Below are 27240 nucleotides of genomic sequence, written 5' to 3'. Positions count from 1 at the left end.
AATACCGTATTTACGATCGTTTAGAGATTAGCTATTTAACAATAATTCATCTGATAGAGAAGGCATAAACTTTTATTTTGATAGTAGTAGCAAACCAAATATTAGCAAAATATTTGATAAGATAAAGAATAGATTCATACATTTAAATGACTATCATGATGGACATTGATCGTGTTACAGGAAAAAGAATAGTGTTTGATATTGACGGCCTGATAACAGTAAGGTAAGTACAGATATAAATGTATTGAATTATACCAAATGTGTTTAATATTGACATATTATATTGGAAATGTTTAATCATTATACATTTTTAGTTAATAAATTAACTGCATTACAAAATAATGTATAATTCTTTCGTTTGAGTACCACTAATAACATTTGTTTAAATTTATTTGACATGTATGTACAGGCATGTTCGTATGCCTTTTATGATTTGTCTGCAGAGCTACATAAAATAAATAGAATGACCTAAAGAATTACCCGACTTCCATATCTATGGAACATGAAACGGGTCTCGAACTTGTGCAATGGATTTTGATATAAACAACTTCTTCTACAGAACCACTCGACATCATAAATTCATTTAGTCTCAAAAGTTCAGGGAGATGACGTGGTTCTATAATACAGCATATTTTATGTCTGGTTAAGTGGTTGAGTGTCATGAAATGTGGCTAAGGAATAAATGGAGATATATGAAGTATAAAAAGCCATACACATTTCTCATTATGGATTAACGAGTCATGTGTATTTGGCTTCTTATTATCCCTTACCCAGCTAAACTTCTATAATGAACTTGTCCATCTTTCAGTTTTGGACAATATCATTAACTGTTAAAATGGGTGCTTACCAAAAGGATGCTTACTGAATGGCGAACAGTGCAGATCTTGATCAGACTGCGCGGATGTGCAGGCTGATTCTGATCCACACTGGTCGCAAAGGCAGAATCAGTTGCGATCAGCATGATAAGCGTTGAATGTGAGAGGAAGAACAAACACATAACGGGATTCATTTGTACAATTAGGATCTGACCCCGTGTGGCATATACATGTATGTGTGGTTTTGTAGCCGACAAGTGTTATCTGGCATCAAACAAAAGCACGTAAATAGCGTCATGAAATTTATCCGAAAGAGTAGTAACATTTTATAGATGATGGTAATGACGACGTGGGAATTTGAATGCTGAGTATCACGTTTTAATCGTTTTTGGTTAAAATATTTCTTCTTAATCTTCAGTCATATTTGGCATTTATAAATAACGTAAGGATCAATGAAAACGACTATATCAGGATATTTGGTCACCTGTCAGTACTACAGAACTATAGTATTTATATAAATGTTCCAGGTTTATGATAGTAAATCTAGAATACAAGAACAAATACTTATTGGATCTGGATGTTGATGTCTTCTTTGAGGCAAATAGACCTGCTGCAATGACTGTGAATGTACTTGATGATCTATTTGTACCACGTACTCCATGTCAAGTCAATGCCGGGTTCATAAATAAAGGTACCTTTTATTTCAAAAGCCTCGAAAATCTTGCTTTGCATCATTTCTATATACATCCTATTATATACTGACTTTATATCATAATTTCTTTCTACATAATACTATTGTAGTTAAACATGTAAAGATTTTAGTGGTAAGATCCATGTTTTGAAAATAAATCACACAAAACCAAATTTAAGAAAAAAGGAGTTTAATTTACACGAAAATTAAACAAGATATAAAACATGTAACTGTATTACTCTTCAGAACGATTGTAAATTTACTGATATATGCATTTAATTCAAGAAAAAGACTGCATAAATGGGCAACACCACCGGACAGTTCAATGCCTTTAAAAATTTAAGAACTGTTGCATACCTACATTTTGATGCATTTGCAGTAATATTCCCGTGTTAGATTTCAAATTAGTAGGTTTAACGTAGTTTTCTTCAATTGTTAATTTTCATTTCTTTAGATGGCATTCTTTCTAAAGAGGGGGACTTTTTGAGAAGATTTTTAAGTATTCAGTCACACTGGACAGGAGGGACTTTATAAGATGTATTTGACATGCAGATAGTTGGTAGATCTGGTGTTCGTTTACCAAGTATTTCTGTAATTTATTGATTTACAGCTTCAACTTAAATATGTATAGACCTCAAGGATGAAATGAAAGGAACTGATGTCACGATTTCTAGTGGGGTTTATTTTTGTTTTCATGGTATGAATTTAGGCAGGGTTATTGCATGTCATTATACGAAAGTAGGAAAAGACGTTTATTGGTATCAAACATTTTTAATACATTCATTGATTCCTCAAAGATTTTGTCGCTGAATTGTATTTAGCCTTTTCTCTTTAGGTTTCTCGTTAGGCAACTGGAAAAAAGCAAACAACGTTAGTGCTGTAGACGAATACTATTCTATTCATCTTCTTGAAGATACCGGTATTGCTGCATTTATACTTCCTGGTAGATGCACTGTTTTCGATGGATCAACAATCGGTAAATTTAACATAAAGTTACTATTACATGTATTACAGAAAAGATGAAAAATCCTCAAAATATTCTCATTGACGGCTGTTTCATTTTTAATTTCGTACTACAGCTAATATACTTATTCTAAAGTTACAGATGTTCTTCGTTTGATACTTTACAAAATACTTGAAAACAAAACAGGAATACACTCAACTACACAAAGTAAAAAAGAAAATATTTATGCTAATTCATGTACATACTTTATACTGATTTGCAGATACTAACTTATGTCCAAGAGAAGTAGATGTTTTACATTTCAACGGTTCGGCATCATGTTCACTTACTGAAATATGTTCCGGTATTCGCTGTTGCCTCAAGTCCTCTGAGATTCCAGTGAGCTTCTATGTCGAGGTCCAAATCCATGCTTGTAGGAAAGAAGTGACGATTGTTATGGAAAAACTGAACTTCTTCATACCATTTGAAAACATCACATGGGGTAAATTGATATCAAGATTTGCTTGAACGAATATAAAAGTACATGTGAAAATTGTTTAACAAATTATGTAGAGTCCTGACGTGTATCTTAAACATTTGATCTAAACTAGCCCAGTTGTAAGGAATTTTATGGCCTAGTTTATGACAAAGCGTAAACATTTGTTTTGGCATTTAGCGTTCTATTTGATTTTAGCTTCCCAAAGTACAACGCGCTCAATGTTCGCTGTTTTGACCACTCACCGTCAGTCGTCCAGGGACCATCTGGCACCCAACCGTCAATCATTTTCTTGAACCAATATCTCCTCTGAGCCCGTTCTGTGTGCGTTAAAGAAACTTAGCAAGGATATTTCTAACATGATCCTTTGTCAAACAAGTTCAAACGGGTTTTCTTGGTTGCATATAGGGGCCGCCAGTGCTAAAAAAGAATGAAATGTTCAAGCGATATCCTAAATCGCAGGTTCATTGTTAAGATAATTGTATTGGTGACTATAAACATGTACCAAGATTGTTCCAATTATTCCAGTAGACATGACCCTTATATTATTGAAGAAAAATACGAATAACATAGCCTGTAAAATGATTGAAGTTTATGTAAATGAATATAACTATACAAAATTGTGGCACTGTTACATCGTAGTACATGTACCTGCAAAGATAAAAGTAAATAATTTAGTTAGCATTTAGAGATGGTTTAAACAGTAATATAAAAAACAAATATTTCAATCATCTGCCGAAATGTGGACTACGGTGTACATATTTTAGCACATTTTGTTACATGTCTGCTTATTGAAAGTATCGCCATGTCTGCTTGTCTTGTATGTTGATTATGAAGTGTCACAATGTTTCTTAAATAGATGGTTTCTCCTATATTATCTTCTTCACAACCAGAGCAGCAAGTAATGCTGAAGGCAGTTTCCAGTTATTTTACAGAAATGTCCTTGCCCTGACTTTATTCCATGATTTTACCGTTTACAAATCAAGGCCGCCAGTGGAGCATAATCACCCTTAAAGTTATCTATATTTATATACTGTGTGTTGGAAAGTTTTTAAAAAAAGGTTGTTTTTTTTGTCAGAAACTGATGACCTGAGGTTTTTTGCAGTTGTTTACGACCTATGAACTACTGATATTTACCTGACAATTTTCAAAAGTTAAGATCCATGCTTTAATATAGTTGAAACTTTAAGTACTTTGATTATTATGGTTGTCTATTTCATATCACTATTTTTAGTGAAAGAAATCTCTGTAGAAAAAAGCTAAATAGAATACTCGTTTAATGTAAAATGTCCTAATTATAGAAAAGTACAAAGGAATATGCGTTTTTCGTATTGCAGGGGAACAACAAACATTCAGCCTATATGGAATTCTTAAGATGGAGTAAGATAAATTCAAAATATTCATCATTGCTACTGTACTGATATGTTGATAATTAATTATCGTAACATTTTCATTAAAAGTACAGAAAAAACGCTAATTTTATCTTAAAAATTCACCGTTCTGTGAATTCTATTTACGTATCTGTACTTTGAATTTTCAGTTCAGCTGTCAAATATATTTCATATATCCGTAATTTAAATTAATAAAAATGTTCCTAAGTTACAAAATTTACTATTATAATGTACTCTAGGATGAAAATGTCGGAACTAGTCAAAGGGATAATATACACCGTAAACCTCAATGCAAGTATTTGCTTCGGAGCCAATGAAACATGTAGTACGGTATATCAAGTTCTACGAGATGCACAGCTCACTGCTTTACCTTGTAGCTGGTCGTCTGGGTTTCTTGATACAAGTAATTACTTTGTGACATTCATTTTACATACAGTTCATACAAAATGTGCTGATTAAAGGCAACAGAAGTTTTTGCTCTCTGTTTCACCACTCGTGAACCAGAGATGTTAAAAATATCACTCTATAATAACTATTACTCAAAATTACTAGCAATGTATAATTAATTGTTTTGAGGCGTTTCAAGACAGATATTTACACCTTGCTTTTTAGGTTTTGTGTTCAATAAATGGAAGAACGAATCATAATATGGGCTTGCATCACATCTTCCAGTCACTGGTGTAGCGTTTTATTTGTCAAGGATAGGTATTGACCCCTACTTGCAGTCCACAATGTGCAATACATCTGCAGTACCTTATAAACATCATTCTACGTCTGGATGGACATCAGGTATAAATGTAACGCTAAATCATTTTCGTTTATGACCAGACCATGAATATCAATGTCTAGTAATAATAAGCGTCTTCTATATTTCCCCGACATGGTAACTGGTCGTATATGAGACTGCATTAGTAAATTCCTAGCCGCATAAAGCCATGAACTTCCAAGTGGCCGTATATCTTGAGTGGTTAATATCTATAAATAAAACGGATAATAATATACTATCAAACTCATACAAAGTTAAAATTGGATTACTTAATATAATATGATATTTATAATTGCAAAACTACTATGAAAATTGTAAATGATCTGAAAAATCTCTGTTATACTAGTAAAAAAGCATTGTTCCAAAAGTTTTGAATAAATTGTTATTTTCCACTAATTTTGTTTTCAGAATGCCGAAATAATGCAAGCGTTCAAGTTTTACCGGACAACACAAAATGTTTTATGGATGACACATGCTCTGGATTTGAGTGTTGCACTTATATTGACATTTTACAACGGTCGTTCCACATACTATTTAGACTTGATCCTTGCTCTCAAACTTTGAATATTGGCATTGAACGTATTTTGCATCACAAATCTCTAACAACATTTGAATGGGGTGTTTTGAATAAGTTCTACCTCAATGGATTCATAAGACTAGAGTAAGTAGATTCTATCAACATTAACATTTTAATTATATTATCTTGTAAGATATATAACAATTCACACATTCAGTAACAATTGTTATATGTAAAGTGATCGCACCCATTATTTATTTAAAATTCTACACCTACCATTTTATCTTTATCAAAATATTAAGAGACCCCGCATGCTTAAAAATAAAAGGACTTGTGTTCAAAATTAAACAAGTACAATTATACTGTTGCAGAAGAGTTAGAATTAAATCATACGGCGTCCCTTTTCAGCTACGTTATAACAAGTCTTCCAGTAAAAAGGATATATGTCGCAAATGTAAATCTAAGCATTTGCATGGATCAGGACACCTGTGACGTAGAAATAGAAATTCTGAGAAACGATATTTTGCCACAGACAATATGTGAATGGAATCCTGCCTATACAATAAATGGTAAGAGCATTTAAATTTGACCGTATGGCAAGCCCGACTGACTATAATCGTATACTTCAAATCACTTGCCCTTAGCCTAATTGGGTTTGCCACCCCACAGATGTAATATCAAAAGTAATTTAATTAATGAAAGTCGGTGGTTTTACCTAGGTATCTGCTTATGTCTAAAATACCAGGACGGATACTTTAAGTCTTCTTCCACATTACATACTGGACATGTGTTATATATATTAATTTGTGTCTGTGTGGCTGAAAATTAAACAAACAACAATGGATATGAACATGTAATAATTCAAAATAAACATACTGGACATGTGCTACATTAATGTGTTTCTGTATGACTGAAAACCCAACAAAAAATAGATACGAGCAGTGTCACGTAACTCGTAACAAATGTGTGCTAATAACGTAATGCATATATTTATCAACCCCGTGGTTTAATTCCGTTATTTTCTTTCTAACATGATACATGTACTTAATAAATGTAATTATTTTTAATTAAACTATTAGCTTAAGCAATGCCATTCCTGTGTGACATTTTATCTTTAAGACTTCTCACTAACAAACTGGAAAAGAGACAAGAATATAAACGATTTTGAAGGTCTTGATGATGTTCAACGGATGGAACTGGTAAACGATTTGGGCATACAACCATACCTTAGAGAATCAGAATGTCATGAAACAAACAATACAAATTCAGAAGGTAAGAAATGTACATACAAAAACAAAATACCGTTTAAGCATATACTAATTATATATATCCAAGTAGTTGTGTTCACCGAGCACATGCTTCGCATAGGTATTCAATTTGAAATTTGGCACACTATTCTGTCTTGACACTAAACTCTCAAAGAACGAATTGATAATGAAGACGTAAAAGTCATTACGAGTACACATTTTACATTTTGCCAGTGCTTAATGATTTCAATTATCCATTTCATATTTTACATTTATTCAAATATGTTGTTGTTCACTACAGTTATATCCTGTTTAAATTGGAAAATCTTTATGTTTATAATTAATTATGCTTGTTATAATACATTGTATATTTGCAGAGTGTGAAGTGAAATTAGACTTCCCGCCATCTTGTAGTTTGTCAGAAAATTGCGCACGTATATCTTGTTGCTTGTTTTCCGAAGTTTTAATGCGCCGTATATTATATGAACTAGATTATGACAGATGCAACCACATGATTAATATAAGTATCGAAACTTCCAGCCGGGTAATCTCGCTATACGATTACGAATACGGTAAGATTTCTTACAATGAATCACAAAGCTTTATATCTTGATTACATGATGTTATATGCTGCATTTTATTTATTACGAAAATACCTTTTCAAATGAGTTTCATTTAATGCAGAATCATAAAGCTCAAAAACAGATTAATTCAGATTAAAGTCAATGAATGGATTGACCTTTTTATAATGTGTAAAGTAGTTCGTTACGCTATTGTTTTATAAGTCAGCAGATGTTTTTAGTGACTCCTGTTATCTCTCCCTGTTTTGATAACAATATAAGAGGCACCTTAACGTCTATGATTTCTAATAAAGATTATTTCGTTATAAGTTTACAAATATACTGTTCTTAACAAAATTTCATTTTCAGGTAAAAACGTGATACTGTCACTGTATTCTTCATTGAAAATGGAGTAAGTAACAACATGGTTTTCATGGTATTGAATCTGAGTTGTACAAATTGATATTACCTAGTACAAGAATTAAGTGTTTGATAAGGAATGAAACACATCAAATTTTGAACATATAAAACTTTTGTTAATCTATTTTCAAAAGTTTCATGTCATGTTCGATAACAAGTGTCAGTTAACGAAGTTCTGAAGGTTTGATCAAACGTTTTAGCTACAAGGAAGAGCAAGTTCGTAACAGTTAAGCAAACAACTGTTCTTATGTAGACTAGAAACTATTTAATGACGTCTATGCTATTTACACAAGGACTGCCTATGATTTTATTAGAATTAAAGAGGCGCGTTGTTTAAAATGCCGATTGTCTGTAGATTTCATTGAGGTTAGGCCAACAAACTATCTCATATACGTTGCTATATACTTATTATGTGAAATGTTCATTTTGTGGTAAATTACTTTACTTTAAATCATAAATATTCCTTAAAGATTTGAAGTAAATTGTTGATGTTATAATCAACCATTAAAGTGATGCCTGTTTATTGTCAAAAATTGACCTGTTCTGAATTTAGTGTGACTGAATAAATGGTATTATCTCCAATACAAACCAAAATTCTTCAACAGCATTTTACAAAACCGAAAATAACACCGGCCATATTGTCCATGTTTTTGTTAAGTAGCTTTACTTTTTCAGTAGGAACGAACTTTTCTTACATCATGTAGAAACTCATTAAGCCTGTTTTTCTAAAGCATCATGTCCTTCTAATAAACATGTGCCTGAATTAGTATTTGTTTTGCTGATTAACTGAATTTAAAAGAACTGTTCTTCAAGCATAATATAAATACATTCAATATTGGTTTTAATAAGATTTCACAAAGTTGTTACTATATAATTTACCTTCTTCTCAAAGTAAATTAAAAAGGTCCTTGTGCTTGATTTTATCATAAGTACCATGAAATAAACTATGTGAAACTACTTTATGTCGCTCCATATTTTTTACATGAGTCGTTTGTTTAACATGTGAATATATCTGCCACTAGAAATGATATGAGCGTTGATTGGTAGTACAAGAAATACTTTCAAGTCATTTAATGTTTTTACGTTTTTGTGTACTGAGCACAGTTTTTTCTATGTAATACATGATAAGGGACTTTAAATAGTCACTTCTAGTAAAATTCACGGAGAACTACATTAAACCTTTTAAGATAGTTGTATGCAAATTAACTTTATCTCCGGAAGTATGATACATGTGTTTTCATTGTCCAAATATGTACGTATTAGGTAGTTTTAAATGTTAATTTTTGTTCTCCGCCCTTTTCGAAGAAAGAAAGAGGCCAAGAAATAGGCTGCGTCCGTCCGTCCGTCGGTCCGCAACACTGACTTCATGTCCGGTCCGTACCAGGGATTTTGAAATAACTTGGCATAAATGTTCCCCATAATGAGGCAACTTTTCGTACGCAAGACCCAGGACCCAGACCCCTAGCTCTAAGGTCTAGGTCACACATAGAGTTCAAATGTTAACACGGTTTGTTTCGTGTCCGGTCAAAACTCAGCTATTCATTAAGAGATTTTGAAAATACTTGGCACAAATGTTTCCCATATTGAGAGGACGCGTCATGCGCAAGACCAAGACCTCTAGCTCTTAGCTTCTCTTTTATCTGGTCTGTAACTGTTTTATGCATTGGTATATATTCAAAACACTTTGCATAAATATTCACCATTACAAGACATTGTATCATGTGCAAAGGTCAAGGTTACAGGCTATCAAGTTCATTTTCTTTTTGTGTGCGTGTATATGAGATTACCTCTCTTTTATGTGATAAAGTACAATACATGTGTTTTTATATCAGTTTCTCAACTAGCTTAAAAATGAAATTATTATGTTTTAAATGATTGGTATTGTTAGTTATAAAAAAAGACTGTAGACTTGTAGAATGCAAACCCAGGCACAAGTTCTAAGTTAATGTTAAATGCAGCATTACTATGGCTGCAAAACGTTAGGTTTATATGTAGTGCAGCACTGCAGCAACAGCAGAATTAACCTTTCTGGTGTGTAATTTAATACAAGTGATTTTAGGTCCAGATAAGTGTCGGGAATTTCATTTGTTTATTTATTATCTGTCTTTAATACGATAATATATTTCATTATATTTTTACTTATTTTTCCTTACAAATTTAAAGATAAAAACACATTAAATTCTTAAAATTCAGATAGCATTTGACATTTTCAAACTTCAATAAAATGATATATAGATATGACTTATGTACATTGTTATTATATTGTCCTATTACTAAGAATTTGTTGTAATGGCATGCAGTATGTTTTGTAAAAATTGTCCCTAGGCGGGGGACTTTGGTAACTCTGTTACAAATTCTTGTTACAATATATTTGATATTAAATTTAATTATCTTATAGGTTTATAATCGACTACCTTGTGATAAGTCAATCACACGTTATAAGTCTAAACATTAGCGAATGTTATGAGTCAAATGTACCATGCTCAGTTGCGGTCGAGGTACTGAAGGAAGAGAAATTTTCATTGGAAAACTGTCCAATAAACAAGCAATATCACCTGGAAGGTACTTATCCAAAATTTGTAATCTAGCTATATTACATTTGTGATTGCAGTAAAATTTGATCCAACAATGTCATTCCAAATCGTGAAGGAATAAATATAAACTATTCTTATTATTCTTATGGTCTTGTGATTTCTTTTACTTTTATTATGATAAATAATTCTAACTTGGTTTGGCAACTAGGATCGTAGTAAAATCCAATTTAGAAATACCCCCGGTAAAGATCTAGCATGTAAAAAGCACTGAGTGAACATAAATAAATGTAAATGATCAGATGGTAAAGCTCAGAAGAAATCAAAATTTCAAGGTTGTACACCTGTTAAAGCAACTGATCAATTGCCAGGTTTTTACGCTTTGACGTGACATTATGTATCGTCTAAATATAAGAAACAAATGCGAAACATATAGTAAATGTTGTTTTTTTTTTGTCGTAAAAATTGACCCTAACAGTTTTCTTTTCGTTGTTATGAAATACAAGTGTAGAGATTTTTTCTATGCGCTAAAGAATGATAGCTACTTGGATTTATCTATTTAGTCATTAGGGACAACTGCAAAACTTTAGTAAATATGTGAGCTAGTTTAGTCTCATATATATTCTTTAACTCTATCTTATGCAATTGTATCTAATTGTTACAGACTTTTCATTGACGGAATGGTCATCTGACAGAAATCTGAACCCTGATGACTTACCAATGTATGCGATGAAATTACTTGAGCTTGATCTGGGAATAAGTCAATACCTGCAACAAGAAGAATGTGCAATAGACTCATTTTATGAACCGTCTGGCTGGAATTCAAGTTTGTAAAGTTTGTTACAAGTGTTTTAATAGATATATGTATATGCCTACGTTAATTGTGTTTGTACACCTAAACGTAAATAATAATGATAATTGTTCGGCATGAATCAAGTGACAGCTATCAGTTTTGAACACTTTGCATAATGATTGTTTTTATATAGCAAGTGCCGGAGTAATTGTTTTCAAATTTTATTTTAGAATGTACCGAGAATATCACATTGCTTAACATCACAAATGACAACACGACCATTTCCTGCAACCTACAAGGATCTTGCTCAGAACTGGACTGTTGTCTCTATGTGGATGAAATCCAAAAGCATTTTAAGTTCGAATTTTTATTGGATCCATGTGAGCTTGTTCTTAAAGTTGGAATAGAAAAACTTCAATATTGGGTGCAACTAAAGGACGCAGCCATTGGTAAATAGTTATATTTATCAGGTGAAATTAAAATTATCAAACAACTGTCGTCTAAACAAAATATATCAAACCTTCGTATAAAATGCTATCTTGTTGAATCCTTAATGGTTTTGATCTGCGTTCTGCAAAAGTATTGATTAAATGTGGATATCGTTATTTAGGTTTTTGTTTTCTGTATATTTACACGAGCATGTTTTTGTTACATCTCATGCATTTTGATACTATTACCTGTGTTATTAAAATCTTCTCACCAAGATAGTATTTATTTACTCCCTGTCTGTAACTCTGGAACATGGTGGGGATTATGAGTTAAGACTTGTTCGCAGTTAATCTGACTGTGTTCAAACTCCCAAGTGGTGTTTATCTTACTGTACTTCCTCACATGTTTGAATTATCTCTGTACTGTTATTTGTATACTTCATAACATACTACTTATTCAACACAAAATTTTTATGCCGGAATTAGTTCAACCCCAAACGTTGTTATCAAAACAATGTTTACAGTCAATAGTATTCGAAGTCTTGTAAGAAGTTTCTGTTTAGTGAAGCTGGTCTTCTTCACTTCGTAAATTGTAATGGAGGGAACAACGTATCCATATATGTTTTGTTTTAAATATCTATTCCAGGACAATATCTTACTGTGAGTTTGAATGGATTTTTAAGAATGCAGTGAGTACACCTTCTCGAATACATGCAAAAGAAGTTTGGTGCTTCTATGCTGTATATATACTTTTACATAATATTGTGCAATTGTGTATTTTATCTCAAGGTGACAGAAAATGCTGCAATAACGTATTGTTTCAGTTAAATGTACTTTACGAACGTTAACAATATCAAACAACATATTAATATTTATACATAATATTACTTTATGAATAAAATCTGGAAAGTAGATCCCTCGGAAGCACCGAGAACAAGGCAAATAGTGAAAATTGCAGACGCGGTTTGACTGAGTCTGTTTATGAGCAGTAATGGAAAATATACCCTCTTTCAGTATTTATTTAGATAAAACTCAGACTTACAAGGTAACTAGCATATTAGATATGTCCTTTCATTTGTCATTCTTCGGATGTAATACTTTAATTTTAAACGGTATGCTTCAAAACGTGTATGCCTTTATATGAAATAATTAGAGGTCCAGTACTTTTTGAATGTCTAATCATGTTTCCAGGTTCATGGTACATGAAAACTTGAATATGGAATACGAGTTAAATCTGCGACTTAAAGTGTGTATGGAGAGTGCTTTTGAATGTAACCGTGACATTGAAATCTTAAGAAATCTGGTGATTGAGAAAAGAAAATGTGATTTCGGACCTACATTTGCAGTTCCAGGTAAAACTATATAACTTCGATTAGATCACAAGTAAATACGTAATGATGTCAAAAATTGATTAAATCATCTCTGACTATGAAGTATCAAGCTAAAGAAAGTCTGAAGTAGAAACATATATGATTGTGCTGTATACAAAAGATCCTAAAAGCAATATCCGCTCTAGCCTTAGATATACATCACGTGATAAACAAACCTATCGGCTACATCTAGATTGCAAATGTAATATAGTTAGAAATAGGGAAACCAGTGATTAGAGTATGTTTGTTGTAGAGGTTTCTTTAATGGAACTAAAATTACACGGAAAATTCTTCTCACACTTATAAGATTAACATATTGTTTATAATTCCTGATACATTAAATGAAATCACATATAATACCGTAGAGTGTAATATTGTAATTGGCATAACATGTGATATTCTTACAGGCGGGCAACATTTTTGTTCTTAGACTAATTAAAAAATAAACTTCAATTTGATGATAAATATTAGTTTGTCAAACGCAATCTTTTAGTTTACCTATGTTATATCATTAGTTTACCGAACTTTATAGATTTCTCATTGGTGGAGTGGAAAAAAGACAACGGAGTATTATCGGATGAATATATGAACGAAAAACAGAGAGATGTGCTCATGCAACATTTGGGTTTAAACCATTTACTACTAAAAGAACCATGTGAAATGAGAGAATATATCCTTCAAGGTGGTATATCTTATTTAGTTAAAATATATATTCGCTTTCGGATGAAAACCTTGTAAGGCATTTTTGGCCAAATTTTCATTATTGATTAGTCTCATTAAGCTTTCAAAGATATGTCTTGCTACAGCCAAACAAATGTCAAAGACAATCACGTGAGAAAAACCCGTATCGTGACACTGGGTGATTGTTTACCTGAAAAAAATCTCGTTACCTGTACTCTTTACATGCAAAGATCTGGTTACTTTAAGTATAGCAATAATCATTACGTTTCTTGTAATAACAGCAAAATTAAAAATACTTCTAGTGAATTTATTGAGCAGTCGTATTATGTCGCAGTATGTCATTCGTATTCTTCGTATTTGACATTAAACTCTACAAACCTTGCCACTCATAAAAAGAAAAATTCTATATAACTTCTATATCCACTTGCAGGCAAAGAATATTCGTCAGATTGTAGTAGTACCTTTTTACGTAACCATTTCAAAAAGTGTAATTATAATGCATTAGAAACGACATCCATGCGTGCGGGGTCTCTGGTCGCGTTATATTAAACACGTAAATACGTCCCTTGTAGTTCGCTAAAGTAGTTGGGCTGTCAGTTAGGTCGCACTTCTTTTAAACATCCGGTGAATTTGATACCTTCAGGAAAGAGGTGTCGAACTTGCATAGCATGCATTAGAATTGACTTTAAATAAATTAATATATATGTACACAATTATAGAAATGTCACCGGACCTAACAATTTAATGCAAAACTTATATGATGAAACAATGAACAACGTATATCTACGCAGTATCATATTATATGACGTTAATTTTTGTCGAGCCCGCTTGCGGATGCGAAGACATAGTTTCTCTCAAAACATGAGGGCGCAGTCATGATGTGGTCGTCATAATAAACATGAAAAACCCAGGCTAAATTTAGATTTTTTAAACTTCTGCTTTCTCTTTCAAAATGTTGAAAGCAAGGCTCTGATTGGCTAGCGGAAAGGTTGTCAGAACGAGTCTGTCAATAGCACGTCTTCAGATCCAAAGTGTAGCGTTAATTGGAGATGTACTTTAGTCAGATTGATTCTATAATATACCACTAGCTCAAGTCATGAACGGGAAAATATACTAACCCATTTCATTCGCGCTTTTCTCACCTAAGACGGGTAGTTGTGAAAAGGGTACTATGCATACTGAACAAGTGGTAATTTGTCTGTCTTTGCGCACCAGAGACACTTCGCATAATGTATGCTTTCGTCAACGAAAAACATTGTATGAACTTCCTTTTTGAAAATCTGATCTGGACGTTTGCACATGTTAAGCGAATTATAAACAAACAAAAACAGAATGTAAACTATTTACAGATATACAACAAAATTCGAAATGATGAATGGAAGTCATCTTAGAAATGATTTTGAATTTGAAAGCATACTTTGGTACACATTTTTATTGTTTATTTTATTCACATTGCACATTTATGTTACATGTACACATTCTGGCGTACGTGTGTAGTTAAATGACGATTGACATAATATTACATTTCAATATCAGCCAGTCAGAATAATTTGGATATTAAGTTCATCATTAAGTTTTTTTCTGTAACGTTGATGAAAGCATAAAATATGCGGAGTGTCTCCGCGATAAGAAATATTGAATCAATATGGCTGGTGCATAATGGACAATAAATAACAACTTGTTCAATATGCATCTAGTACCCATTTAACAAACTGCACGTTTTAGGTGAGAAATTCTTATAGTTCTCCTAGGGGTAGGGTATAACTTGTACATTGGCATTTTCATTTTGGTCTGATGCTCTATGAGTTCCAGGCTCAGTCAGGCTGTCATTAGGCTTTGCAATTTCGATAGTCTTTTGCAGGTTTGTGATTCACCCCAGTGTCTGAAATAATGTTCAGGAAGTTACAAAGGGCCTTACCTGTCCAGTAAAGCTTAGAAATTAACATATGACTAAATACTTTGAAAGGAAATCAATTTAAGAAGAATCATGTTCTTTTTTAGATGGCTTTGAGCAGGTGGATGTTGGAGAGAATGCAATATGTGTGAGAACAACAACAGGAGACAGTATCGACTGTTGTATTGAATCAAAAGTATTTGGCAGGAATCTATGGATGAACTTTTCGTTGGATGCATGTAATTACGCAATGGAAATGAACTTGGAAAACATACAGCAGAAATATAGGTTGTTGAATTATGAATGGGGTAAGTCCTTCAAAGGTTCCTGGTAAGTCTATGTTGTCAATACAAATGCAAGCGTAAATACAATAAGAATATTTGATATATATCCTTTGTAATACCCATCCATTTGTTAGTCTAACTAATGATAACAGTGCAATTCACTTGTTTTTAAGTATTTATTCATTATTTACTTTAACAGGAACGCTGCATCATGTAACAACAAAAGGTGTTTGGCGTACAGAGTGAGTAAAATATTATCATACTATAGTTAAATTTATTCCATGCCACCCTGAACAGAAAACGGGTAAGTAAAGTTGTGACTTTGCACTCTATTTCTTTAATTCTGAAAAGAATGTCTGCACTCTTTCCAACTTGAACAAAAAGCAGTGTCATTAGTCTACATGATTTACATTCTAAATTCAAGCAACTATGATATTTTAATAACCTACATATATTCTCAAGGGTATTAGCTAAATAAACATTCTTTTATCGAAATAACACATACTAAAATGGCTGCCTCCAATATTAACCGTTATTTCATTAAGCAAACCGCTTATTTATGAGCATTCGCTTTTACTGGCACGCTGCAAACAGTTGAGCCTATAACAGCTTTATATGTTTTCTTATACCCTGTGAAATGACAAATTCTGACAAAAGTAAGACAAAATATGTTTGCTTTCAGATACATGGTGACCAATATTCAGACAGAACATTCTTTCTCCTTAGACATTTCTATGCAGCTGTGTTACGAGGTAGACTGCAAGTCACAAATTATTGTAGCGAACGATGTTCGTATCCCTTATCCGTCTTGTCAAAATGTGACAATCAAAGACACTCGTCAACCATATCACGGTATATTTTATATAATGAATTTGTGAAATACTATACTTAAGAATATTCCATATCTATTTGTACATTTCAGGGCGAACAGTTGCTGTCCTGAAATATAACCTTTAATTTGATATATTTATTTGAATCGAAGGCGTTTAGTGATTGACCAGTATTTAAATACGCTGCCGTGAGACTCTTTGCAAAAATAATGCTTTAAATTTTATTGTCATATTGAATTATCAATGGAAACGATCGTATAGAAGGCATGGTCATAGTGTGTATCGGTTTTAATTATAAACCCTCTTACAAAATTTCAGGAATATCGCATGATTTCTGGAAACAGCCAGCCTGTACTTTAGATAAAACTACAGAACCAACAGGTATAAAATTTGAAATATTTTGATGTAATAAATGTTAGCTTTACCATGAGTTTCTTGATATATTATTATTTGACTGATACAGTTCGTTTTGCATACAAGTCCCTATATGATAGCAAACAGGTGATTTAATTGATATCCAAACGCTCCGCACGTGTGTGCTATTCTTAATAAATGCACAAACTCTAAGATGAATATGATATGTTTAATATATATAATCACTCACAGAACTGAACTACTCACTTACTTATGTCTTGTTCTATGTAACTAGTTCCCAGCTGTTATCACTTCTAGTAAAAATGTAATTAGAATATGTGTGTAGATTTTCGACAATTTTGAGGTGATACATAACTTGAAACCTACAAATATGTGTCCATTTGGCTGAAAACTTATGCTCCATATACCTGGATAAGACAGCATTATTCAGTTGCATTGTAGCATTAAGATGTTTGCATTTGAAATGAAGTTTGATTTCAATATGTAGGTACAACTGAATCTTATAATGCTACATTAACATGAATAAAAACAAAACTTTATGTTACAGGTTGCAATAATTTAGCAGAAGAACTTCAGAACATTTGCATGTGGACGTCTGACTGTGCAGGAATAAAATGTTGCACAGAATTCCATTTTGAGGAAGCCAGAAGAAATATTTTGATAGACTTTTCGTTTACATGCGACGGGAAATTAAAGTACTCTGTTGAAAACAAAAAATGGATCCGGTCGCTCTCCAATAATCTTGGTTTGTTTATTCTCTAATAGGTGCATAATTATACATTACCCATGCTATATTTTTCAGTCAATTTTCGATAAATTGATAAGATATGTGCATGTGCAGTGTAATTATGAACCTGAGACAGTTTAATACATGTAAAACTAAGCATGTACTATAGACTGAACGTTTGTGTATATAACTACCAAATTCCTAAATCTGAACAAACATGAAAACTTTTATAGTTGGTATCACAGGACAATCAAACTTTGGCACAGTGACACTAAAATATCAACAAAAAGCAGTAAGCTCATTAAGAAAGAATACCTGTTGGCTTTACATTTACCATTACAAAGAGACTTATGAAATTCGGTCATGCTTCTAAAATGGTGTTTAGCTATATATCTATAATTTGGACGCAGAACACATTAACATGTATATGAATTCTTCATCTGGTTTGTATGAAAGATTTCATTACATTCCTTTAAATTCAAGATACATTAAAGATCTTCCTACTTGTTAAATCAGAAGCAAAACACCTAACAAAATGTGTCGCACAGACAGGTAGTATGAAGGCGGTGCAGAAACGATACAGTTTGAAAATAGACATTAACATGTGTATGTGGCAATTCTCCAGTCTAAAAGAAATAGACCTGTTTTCTGCTTTTGATTCTATGACACTTTTACCTTTGGAATAAGATAACATATAACAGAAAACATTATATACAATAATGTTGAGAAGAAGCCTCCAGAAACCGATTATTATCGTATTAATACTGCATTACATTCAAATATCTGCAGCAAAGACTCAAACACATGAAACTGTCATAATGGCTTAATTTTCTACTTACATCATCATGCTTTGAAGAAACAAAATGTCTTAGAAACTGTTTATAATGGATTGTATGCAGAACTTAATACAGACCAATATATTTTGAAACTGATATTTTAATCGGTTTATGAATTTCGATTAGTACTCAAACAATTATGCAAATTTGTCCTCTTCAAACGATGAATTTATATAAAGTTGTAAGCATCGAACTATTTAATGTAATGCATTATATTACAGAATTATATATTATAGATATTATCCACGAAGAGATAGCGTCCACAATATACATCGGTATGAATGTATCAGACTATGAGATTTTTATGACAATAACAGTATGCACCGGAACACAAAACACATATGACTGTCAATTGAATTTCCATTTAAATGAAAGAGCAACATGCCAGTATCACCGTAAGCGCCGACGACGAAGTATTGTTGATAAGATTTTGTAAGTATATATATATTGCTTTGAGAAAGTATGTGAAACTGTTACAGTGTAATTCTGATATTGCAACAACAGTAATGTTTACAAGTGACTGATCAAGCAAGCCCTTTTTAAAAGAACATTATTCGGTACAACTACTTGTTTCCATCTCTTGAACAGTACGGCTCGTCACAGAAAGCCCAACATCTATCAAAACAGCAGATAGAGTTTGTTTCTTAGAGTTTTCATGTGTTTTTCCTCTATATGCACTGTAATCTCTTTCTTTATTAACACTGGTATGTTCTAGGATATACATACTGGAGTAGTAAAATGACCAATATGATTATAGGAAAATAAAAATGTGTACTTATGGAAACAATTATGGTTGCTACCAATCATTTATGATGACATAGATGTTGTCCAAAGTATAGAGACCGTTCTAATGATGGATCATCTAGTACAATTCATTTAAGCTTTAGTCTGCGATAAATCGGAGGTAATACAATTTTTATTTAGACCTCTGTATACTCAAATTAATCATGTTTTATGTTAAAGACCAGGGATGGATATCAAGAAAGCCGTTCAGCAATTAATTCGCCAAGGGTCTGCTCCAGGAGACATACAGAGTTTTATGAATGATGCAATAAAATTTCAGGTATACTGACATTTTCATAAAATAGCTTTAAAACTCAATACACATGTTAATGTTCGCCCTATATCCATGATGTTTAGCTTTTTATCATGTTGAACAGTGTTTTGTAAATAGTTTGTTTTATGAATCTTATGCGTATAATAGGATTTGAAAACAATAATTCTGTGATAAACGGTACTACTAAGTGATGCAGTTCAACGTTATAAGGAGAATACATGTATATCTGAATTGCGGTAAAACATGCTAATAGATTTAGGATTATGGCGAATATATTTAGATTTTATAAATGATACAAATAAACGCATTGTCAGACCAAAGTCACTTCATATATAAGATCAAACATTCTATTTAGGGTGAACATTTTAGTAGCCAACTGTGCGAAGTGTAAGAATTGATAGAGACGTTCTGACAGTCAAATAGAAAAATAGCGCAACGAGACGTTATATACATTTTGTTAAATTCAGCATCTCCCGTAAAGCATTGACATTGTAACATTGTTTATAAAACGATAAGAACTGAGAAATTATGGTACCTAAATATCTATGATAAAAGGATGCTTTAGAATTGTCTTGAATATGTATGTTTGTGGGAACCAAAACGACGTTAAAAAAGATATTTGTTTGTTTTAGTGTAAGATCGAAATGTATTTCATCGAGTGAACACTATAATGCAATATTTTCACGAGTGGCGCAGCCCTGAGTGAAAAAGTAAATTATTGTGTTCACGAGTGAAATATAGTTCGATCTTACACTTAAACAAACACATTTTCTATTTATTTTATGCATTTTTATGGTTTTAACCAAAATCTAGTTTGTCATAAAATAGATATCCTTATCCGTCTTAATTTACCTCAGTTATTAACTAATGGCGTAATGCAAACCAAAAAGTATCAGCAGCAAAGTCAAGCATATTCATTATTCAGCATTTTAATGAGCGTGAACTGATGTTTCTTCAATAGAAAAATTTAAAGGCGCAAGTTTGGCAAGTTGAACAACTTAGTGACTCAGATTCCAGCACTGGTTATGCGGCAACAGTGAAAGCGTTAGGAGACAATAATCCACAAACCCTAAAACACAGAAGTTCACACGTGTCCGTGCAAGCAGATGTCGAGGGTGGTAAGTTAAATGTTTACATACTGTAAGTATAATGAATATGTTATCCATCAATGAACTAATAACACAAAAATATCCAGTATCACTATCCTGAAGAACATGTGATTGCTTTTTTGCAATGATCATAATTTCAGTGAAATTTCCCCAATCAGTATTTTTCTTTTTTCGCAATGGACACACTCATACAGACAGTTATTTAGTTCTCCTTAACGGGCGGAACTATATTCTTTTTCGAGGTGAATCATACATGGGTTATGTATTAGCAACTTTATAAGACAGCAGGAGCTATGTAATGACATACATTTAAAGCCGAAATATTAAGGTCAGGTGGGACAACTGGCCCTCTGGTATTTTTATTTTTGAATACTAGACATATAAGAGTTATATTAAGTTACTATAATTATGATAAAAAATGAAGGAACGATCTGTTTTAAATATTAAAAACAGTGCGTTTGGCAACTATATTCTGTTTTAAATGAAGCTATACAGTTGTGCAATGTTCATTATTAAGGGTACAAAATGTCTCAAATGTTTCTCCTGCAAGTAATATTTATAAGATGTATCTCTGTTAACGATACCATCATTAAAATGCAAACCAAATCCATAATAGTAAAAAAAGGAATGTAATTCTTTACGGCCCATTCGAACTAAATCTTCCTTAAAGTTATGACATGAATAACAGTTTTTTTTTTTTTTGGTTAAAGTAGCGTTTCATAAAGCTACGACAAGACACATGTTGACTGATAAATTAGGAGTTATTTGCAGATCAACATTCGTCTCTTTGGGATAACCTAGCACTGCATTTTGTACGGACTATGCATCAAATTAGAGGTTTGCTCTATTCAAATGAATTGGACAGAGAATCAAATAATTTCAGCTGACAAAATCTTGGAAATGATTGGAAGTGCCAATGACATAGTACACAGAGGTGATCAACTGTTTGTTGTCGGAAAAGGACTTTCAAAAGAAGGAACTAGATTATTAGCTGCACAACTGGCAAATATGACAATCGGTGACTTAGAAGCAATGCTTGAAGTTAATAAAGTTGATCCAACCTTAATTGGCAAACTGGTCCAAGACTTTATAGATCTTGCGAAAGCTTTGGTAAGTTAAAGTTTACCCCCACATTGTTGTTGTATAATATCATATAAACAGCCAGTAATATTTACTTATGGAAAAGAGAAAATTTCACGAAATATCTTATGAAAAATGTTAGTCATTTACCACTTTAATGCACTGTAGTTGACATGCAGATCTAGAGTTATGCCTGAATATCTTCCTCGATGACGTTTCATTTCTGTTTTTGAACAGTATTCAGAAGTGGTAGACAAGTTGTATTCTGGAGGGTTGGGGAACCCGTTCAAATCGTTTGAGTTTTCATTAAAAGGACACTTTTCTCTACCCAGAAAAAGTGTAGAGTTCTTCGCAATCGATGAAGATATCCCGCTTGGAGGATTCATCACCTTGACTTTTGGTAAATTTTGGTTTTCTTAGTTATGATGTGTCATTTTTGACCATTATTGTCATAGCATCATTATGCTCTTCCTATATAAACAAAATTTAAATGGTTCTGGTTGCACTTGTGTGTACTGGTGCTGTCTTCAAATAAAAATATATGACCTTTATGAGAAAATTACAGAGGTCAAAATAGCATGATAAAGTTTCAAAAATATCAAACGATACAAAGGTACAGTCATTTCAATTTTGATTAGTACACCGACACAAAATACACCTGAAAAGTGTGTTTTTACAACACAAGTGAATATCATTTATAAGAACGGAGGCGTTCATAGTAATTTATCTTTGTAAGAAAATGGCTAAATATCAAAAACATCCTATTAAATGCTATTTTAGACAGTGTATGATAACTACGTTGTATCATTTTCTTCCCACAATATAATTTTTTTAGTTGCAAAATTATAATTTTTTCTTGGGACTTGTCAAGTATTGATTGAAGTCAAAAGATGAATCGTCAGCACTATATAGATCTGAGTGTTAGCGATTTTTCAAAGAAATAATTTGAGTAATTTTGAAGATATTGGCAAAATAGCAAATGGCGTGTAAGCTGTTTTCATAGATATATGTCGATACGGCCGATACGGTAGCATGTATAATTTAGTTATGATTTTATATAACAGAATAAAAACGTACCAGTAAATCTATACATAAATATTGACTTACGTATTTACAAATACAGTTGAATTGAAGTTCACTGGAAATAAACATTATCTTGCAATAAAATGGTATCATTTATCGACTTCAAGAATGCTTACTATTATTTTTAAACCATTCAAGCACATTAATATTTCAAAGAATAGAAATATGTAGCTGATCATTTATTACCTTTCTTTTAACAACAGTGATTTTGATATGAAATACAATTCTGTTATGACATATAATATATTTTGCATCCGAAATAAAGCTTTCTTACAAATAAAAACATATTATTCTTTATAAATTTTCAGTATGTAACTAAAAGAATCAGTACTCGGAAGACATCGCCGAATGGAAATATCTTTAATTTGTAATTATTGTCTGATCGTCTAAAAGGGTATAGATCTCGATTTAGACAGTCAAAAAAGTTCCGTTTCTTTACATTGCATCTCCTCTAAATGGCCTCTATTGTGTGAAATGTTAACTTTATCATTTGAAGCTTTTTACCAGTTTAAGTTCCGGACTATCATAATATGATATGATATGATATAATATCATTATCATATATAAATATGGTACTTTGAAATGAAATTCCTCTAAATGTTTTGTCCCATTGTGTGAAATATGAACCAATCCACTTTATCATTTTTTGAAAATCTTTTATACATAATGAAACAGAACATGAGAGTGGGGAGGATGGAAAGTCAAAGTCGAGCTATAATTTCATCAGTTAATTATAATCTTTGCTTGTGTGAAGAATGAATAAAAGCCCTGCATTATTTGCGATTAATGTTCTTGACAATTAAATTTGATAAAGGGAGATAATTTCAACAATAAGCAAGATGGAGTTATGGTTCATGTACACTGCATATACTTCGAAAGAAAATCCCTTCTAAAGTTTTAGAGTTTTCTCCGGACAAATATGTAACAGTTAGCATTTATATATCAAACAACATAGGCGGAAAATACGACATTATTGTTTTGATTCATGCTTCCATTGAAAAGGGGCTTTTTTAAAACCTTTATAATGTTATAAGAGCACAACGCAGCTGCAAGGAATTCTACATTGATATTGATGCTTAACATACTCTCCGAAATGAGATTAAATGGGTAAGCATTGCTATATCTAAAGGTATCAATTGCTTTTCATTTAATATACTAAAGGTATGTTAAGGTGGTTCGCGGGGTTCCTACCAAAATTTCGAAGTATGAGATATAAGACTGATATTAGGTATGTATGTACTAACATCTCCTGTCTTTCATTTGGAGAAAAAAGAAAATCGTTCCGAGTCCACATTTCATGTGAATATATTCAAATAAAAAAGATTCTAAAATTTTTTGTAAATTCTGAAGGTCCTGTTTATATCAATGAAAGACATAATGAAATCAGCGTTTGCGCGACGTTAACGCCGTCATTGTGTTTATTTTGAAAAGTAACAATTTAAGTACTTGGAAATGTAATCTAGCTGTAAGGTCCGATTGTAAAATGATTTAACTGGTAATATTTTGTTATTAAGAAATGCAAAAAAGATTTACTATAAGCTCTTGATTAGGTTATTCTCTGCAGTCAGACAACTTCCCATTTAAAACATCATGGAAGATTCTAGCACTTTAATTCATCACCAAGAACAAAAAGAAGATTCTGGAAAACCAAAAAATAAACAACAGCATAATTTAAAATAACAGCCTATTTATCAGCATTTGTGATAGACCCTTCTAGAAAACCATGGAATATAAATAACTTCTTGATGATGTCTCAAAACTAGACCATGCTTAAGAGTGAAAATTGAGTCACCAATATTCAAAATAGATAAAAAAGTAAAGTATGCTGCGGAATAACATGTATATAACATAATAATCAAGAGAACATTATTGGGTGTTATTTGTCTTACCGTGTTCTAGCTACTTCTTCATGCAATGAACGTTACGTAAATTGTGAGAGGAGGTATCCTGTACATCAAGCCAGTGTGATGTGAAAGTGACCTGTAATAATAACTGGCTTTTATAAAAAAAATTACAGCTCTGCTATGTAAAACATTTGTTTGTCTTTAATGGCGATAAGCAAGTAACGAAAGTATATACCAAGGAATCTTGATGATATAAAAAGACCCCTTTTCTATGTTTATCTATGCTTAAAATATTTGTTTTAAAGTATATACAAATCATGCAGACAAAAGGAATATAGCATAACCAAAGATCGTGCTTTGACACTTTACATGGTATATATTGATGTTTACTTATGCGGCAAGGATCTGAGGTCAAATAGTTGATGTCTTCTTGAATTGTCATACTGAAATTATTTATTAATATATTTATTGGCTCATGTGTCAATCATGTGACCATCTTCTGAAATATTTTCTATTTTATTGAAATATCACTTAAGGCAGTCCATCCCTAATCATTTCCCGCGAAAATTTCGAATGTCGGCCGATGTCGTTACTCTTCGGTAATTTCCGGATGTCAACAATTGTTTTCGAAAAGTTTGAAAAGGATAATTAAATTCATGTTCAATACGTAAAAATAACCATTTGAATGCTAACTAAACACGATAATCATGTTATGATTGTTAAAAAATAAAAAATATAAGCGTTTTTCATGACCTTGAATTTTTTATGAAATACCGGATGTTGTCAACAAAAATGGAGTTTCGTGATAAGAAAGGGCGGTTTGCAAAGAAAGACAAGGAAAAATGGCGAGTAAAGGTATCTTCTGATCACCAATATTGTGCTCATGCAATTGTCGAGACCTCCGTCGTAGACGAGGACCATGTAAATGACAAATGGACGGAGGGGAGGCGACTGGTTGAGTGGGAAGTTTTGCTGTCAAACCTGGAATTTCGTAAACAGTGTAGGCTCGGCCCAGTGCCACTGATTTTGCACAGTATTAAAGGGGACTTACAGAAAGGTCTCGGTGTTTTTTTTATATGTCAAGTGTCAAAACATTGACAGTGGATTTGTCAACACTGTTGCCTATGGGAAAACATACCATGACACTTCCAGTCGAAGGATGCCATGCTTTACCGTTAACACTAAGCTTGGTGGAGGTATGAAAATCTAAGATATAAATTATTGCACTTTGTACACGGTAATCGAAAGCTTTTATCAATTCCTTGTTTTTCTTGAGACTGAAAAATTAAAATGTTTTCTTTCGTATTTTGATGTATGGATTTAGTCCAACTAATTTGATGCGATCCTAGGAAATACTGAGATATTTTTTTCATGTGGGCAATATCCCCACTCGCACCAAACACTCGAAAGACCAAAAAACTTGAAGGAACTTCCGACGAAATTTTCATCGCTGTCAACGCTTTACATGCTACATGTTTAAATGCTGTTTATTTCACGAATTGGCAATAAATTCAAATATAACTTACATGTATCAAAAGGGGATTAAATATCTCATTGATTTATGTAATGGTTTTAAAATAATATCCAAAATTACGAATTTTCTGGTGATTTAAACCTATGCACTCTACACGATTAACGTTTACCGTGTAAACGTGCCACTATGCACAAGCCATAAAACCATTAACTTTACATGACTGTACTGTGATTATTTGTACCTCAAAGTTTTGACGTTTAGATTGCCAGACTTAGTCATAAATATAAAACAATCTGAACGTCGAATTATTTTGACTAGTATGGATTTTGCTCATAAATTGTTGAATTCGTTTTACTAGATCTATTTAAGTTGAGAAAGATAACTACTGGAAATCGCTATTAACATTTCATACAACATGACTCCAACTCTAGTGAGAGCTATATATATTTGAAATATCTACAAAAAAAGAAAGAAAAAAAAAGAAACACCTAAGATAAACAAGATTTTGATGAAAGCTTACATCGTGCAAATTGTAATTTATATTTATTGAAGTTGGGATGATATTTTTCTCCAAGATTAAGAGTTATAAGGCTTAAAAAATCTTTGTTTCCTGATTCCGAGGTACCCTTAATTTTTGGCCGAACCCGAAATGTTTTTATCGGCCCGAAATGTTTTGATAGACTTAATAATATATTTATGTTTCCTGTCGATTACTATGTTTTTTAAAATGACGATAAAATATGAGAACAATATTGAAATACTCATCCGTTTTCACAGATAAAATGTAGTCCCCTCTTCTGTTCTCAGTATACATATTGAATACCGGACCTTTAGACCCAGATTCTAAGGTCCAGATGTCCAATTACCCGAACCCTAGCCACTGCCTAAAAGATACCTAGTGGTGGCAGGCATCAGAAGCTTCTTGATTGCATGCAAGATGGTTTAATCTGCTCACTAAGTCCATTGACATGTACAATATGTCGTCTATTTGCAGCACA

At 32.4% G+C, this 27240-nt stretch overlaps 1 protein-coding gene across 1 annotated transcript in view; it reads left to right on the top strand.

The window, feature by feature from the left end:
- The window catches only part of LOC123523216 (uncharacterized), a 197073-nt gene that overhangs the window by 113327 nt on the left and 56506 nt on the right, over window positions 1-27240 (top strand). Inside the window, 22 exon segments of the mRNA XM_053541968.1 lie at window positions 181-223; window positions 1343-1506; window positions 2342-2482; window positions 2733-2951; window positions 6739-6891; window positions 7244-7279; window positions 7796-7838; window positions 10245-10408; window positions 11042-11203; window positions 12245-12287; window positions 12790-12950; window positions 13501-13650; window positions 15651-15851; window positions 16027-16069; window positions 16510-16679; window positions 16976-17038; window positions 17580-17777; window positions 18832-19027; window positions 19559-19658; window positions 20614-20770; window positions 21645-21871; window positions 22079-22241. Coding sequence (XP_053397943.1) covers window positions 181-223; window positions 1343-1506; window positions 2342-2482; window positions 2733-2951; window positions 6739-6891; window positions 7244-7279; window positions 7796-7838; window positions 10245-10408; window positions 11042-11203; window positions 12245-12287; window positions 12790-12950; window positions 13501-13650; window positions 15651-15851; window positions 16027-16069; window positions 16510-16679; window positions 16976-17038; window positions 17580-17777; window positions 18832-19027; window positions 19559-19658; window positions 20614-20770; window positions 21645-21871; window positions 22079-22241 — 2997 coding nt within the window.

The sequence above is a fragment of the Mercenaria mercenaria genome, chromosome 1 (genome assembly GCF_021730395.1).
Source record: "Mercenaria mercenaria strain notata chromosome 1, MADL_Memer_1, whole genome shotgun sequence".
Classification (NCBI taxonomy): Eukaryota; Metazoa; Mollusca; class Bivalvia; order Venerida; family Veneridae; genus Mercenaria; species Mercenaria mercenaria.
Note: the sequence above shows the minus strand (reverse complement) of the source record. Positions and strands in the feature narration are given on the sequence as shown.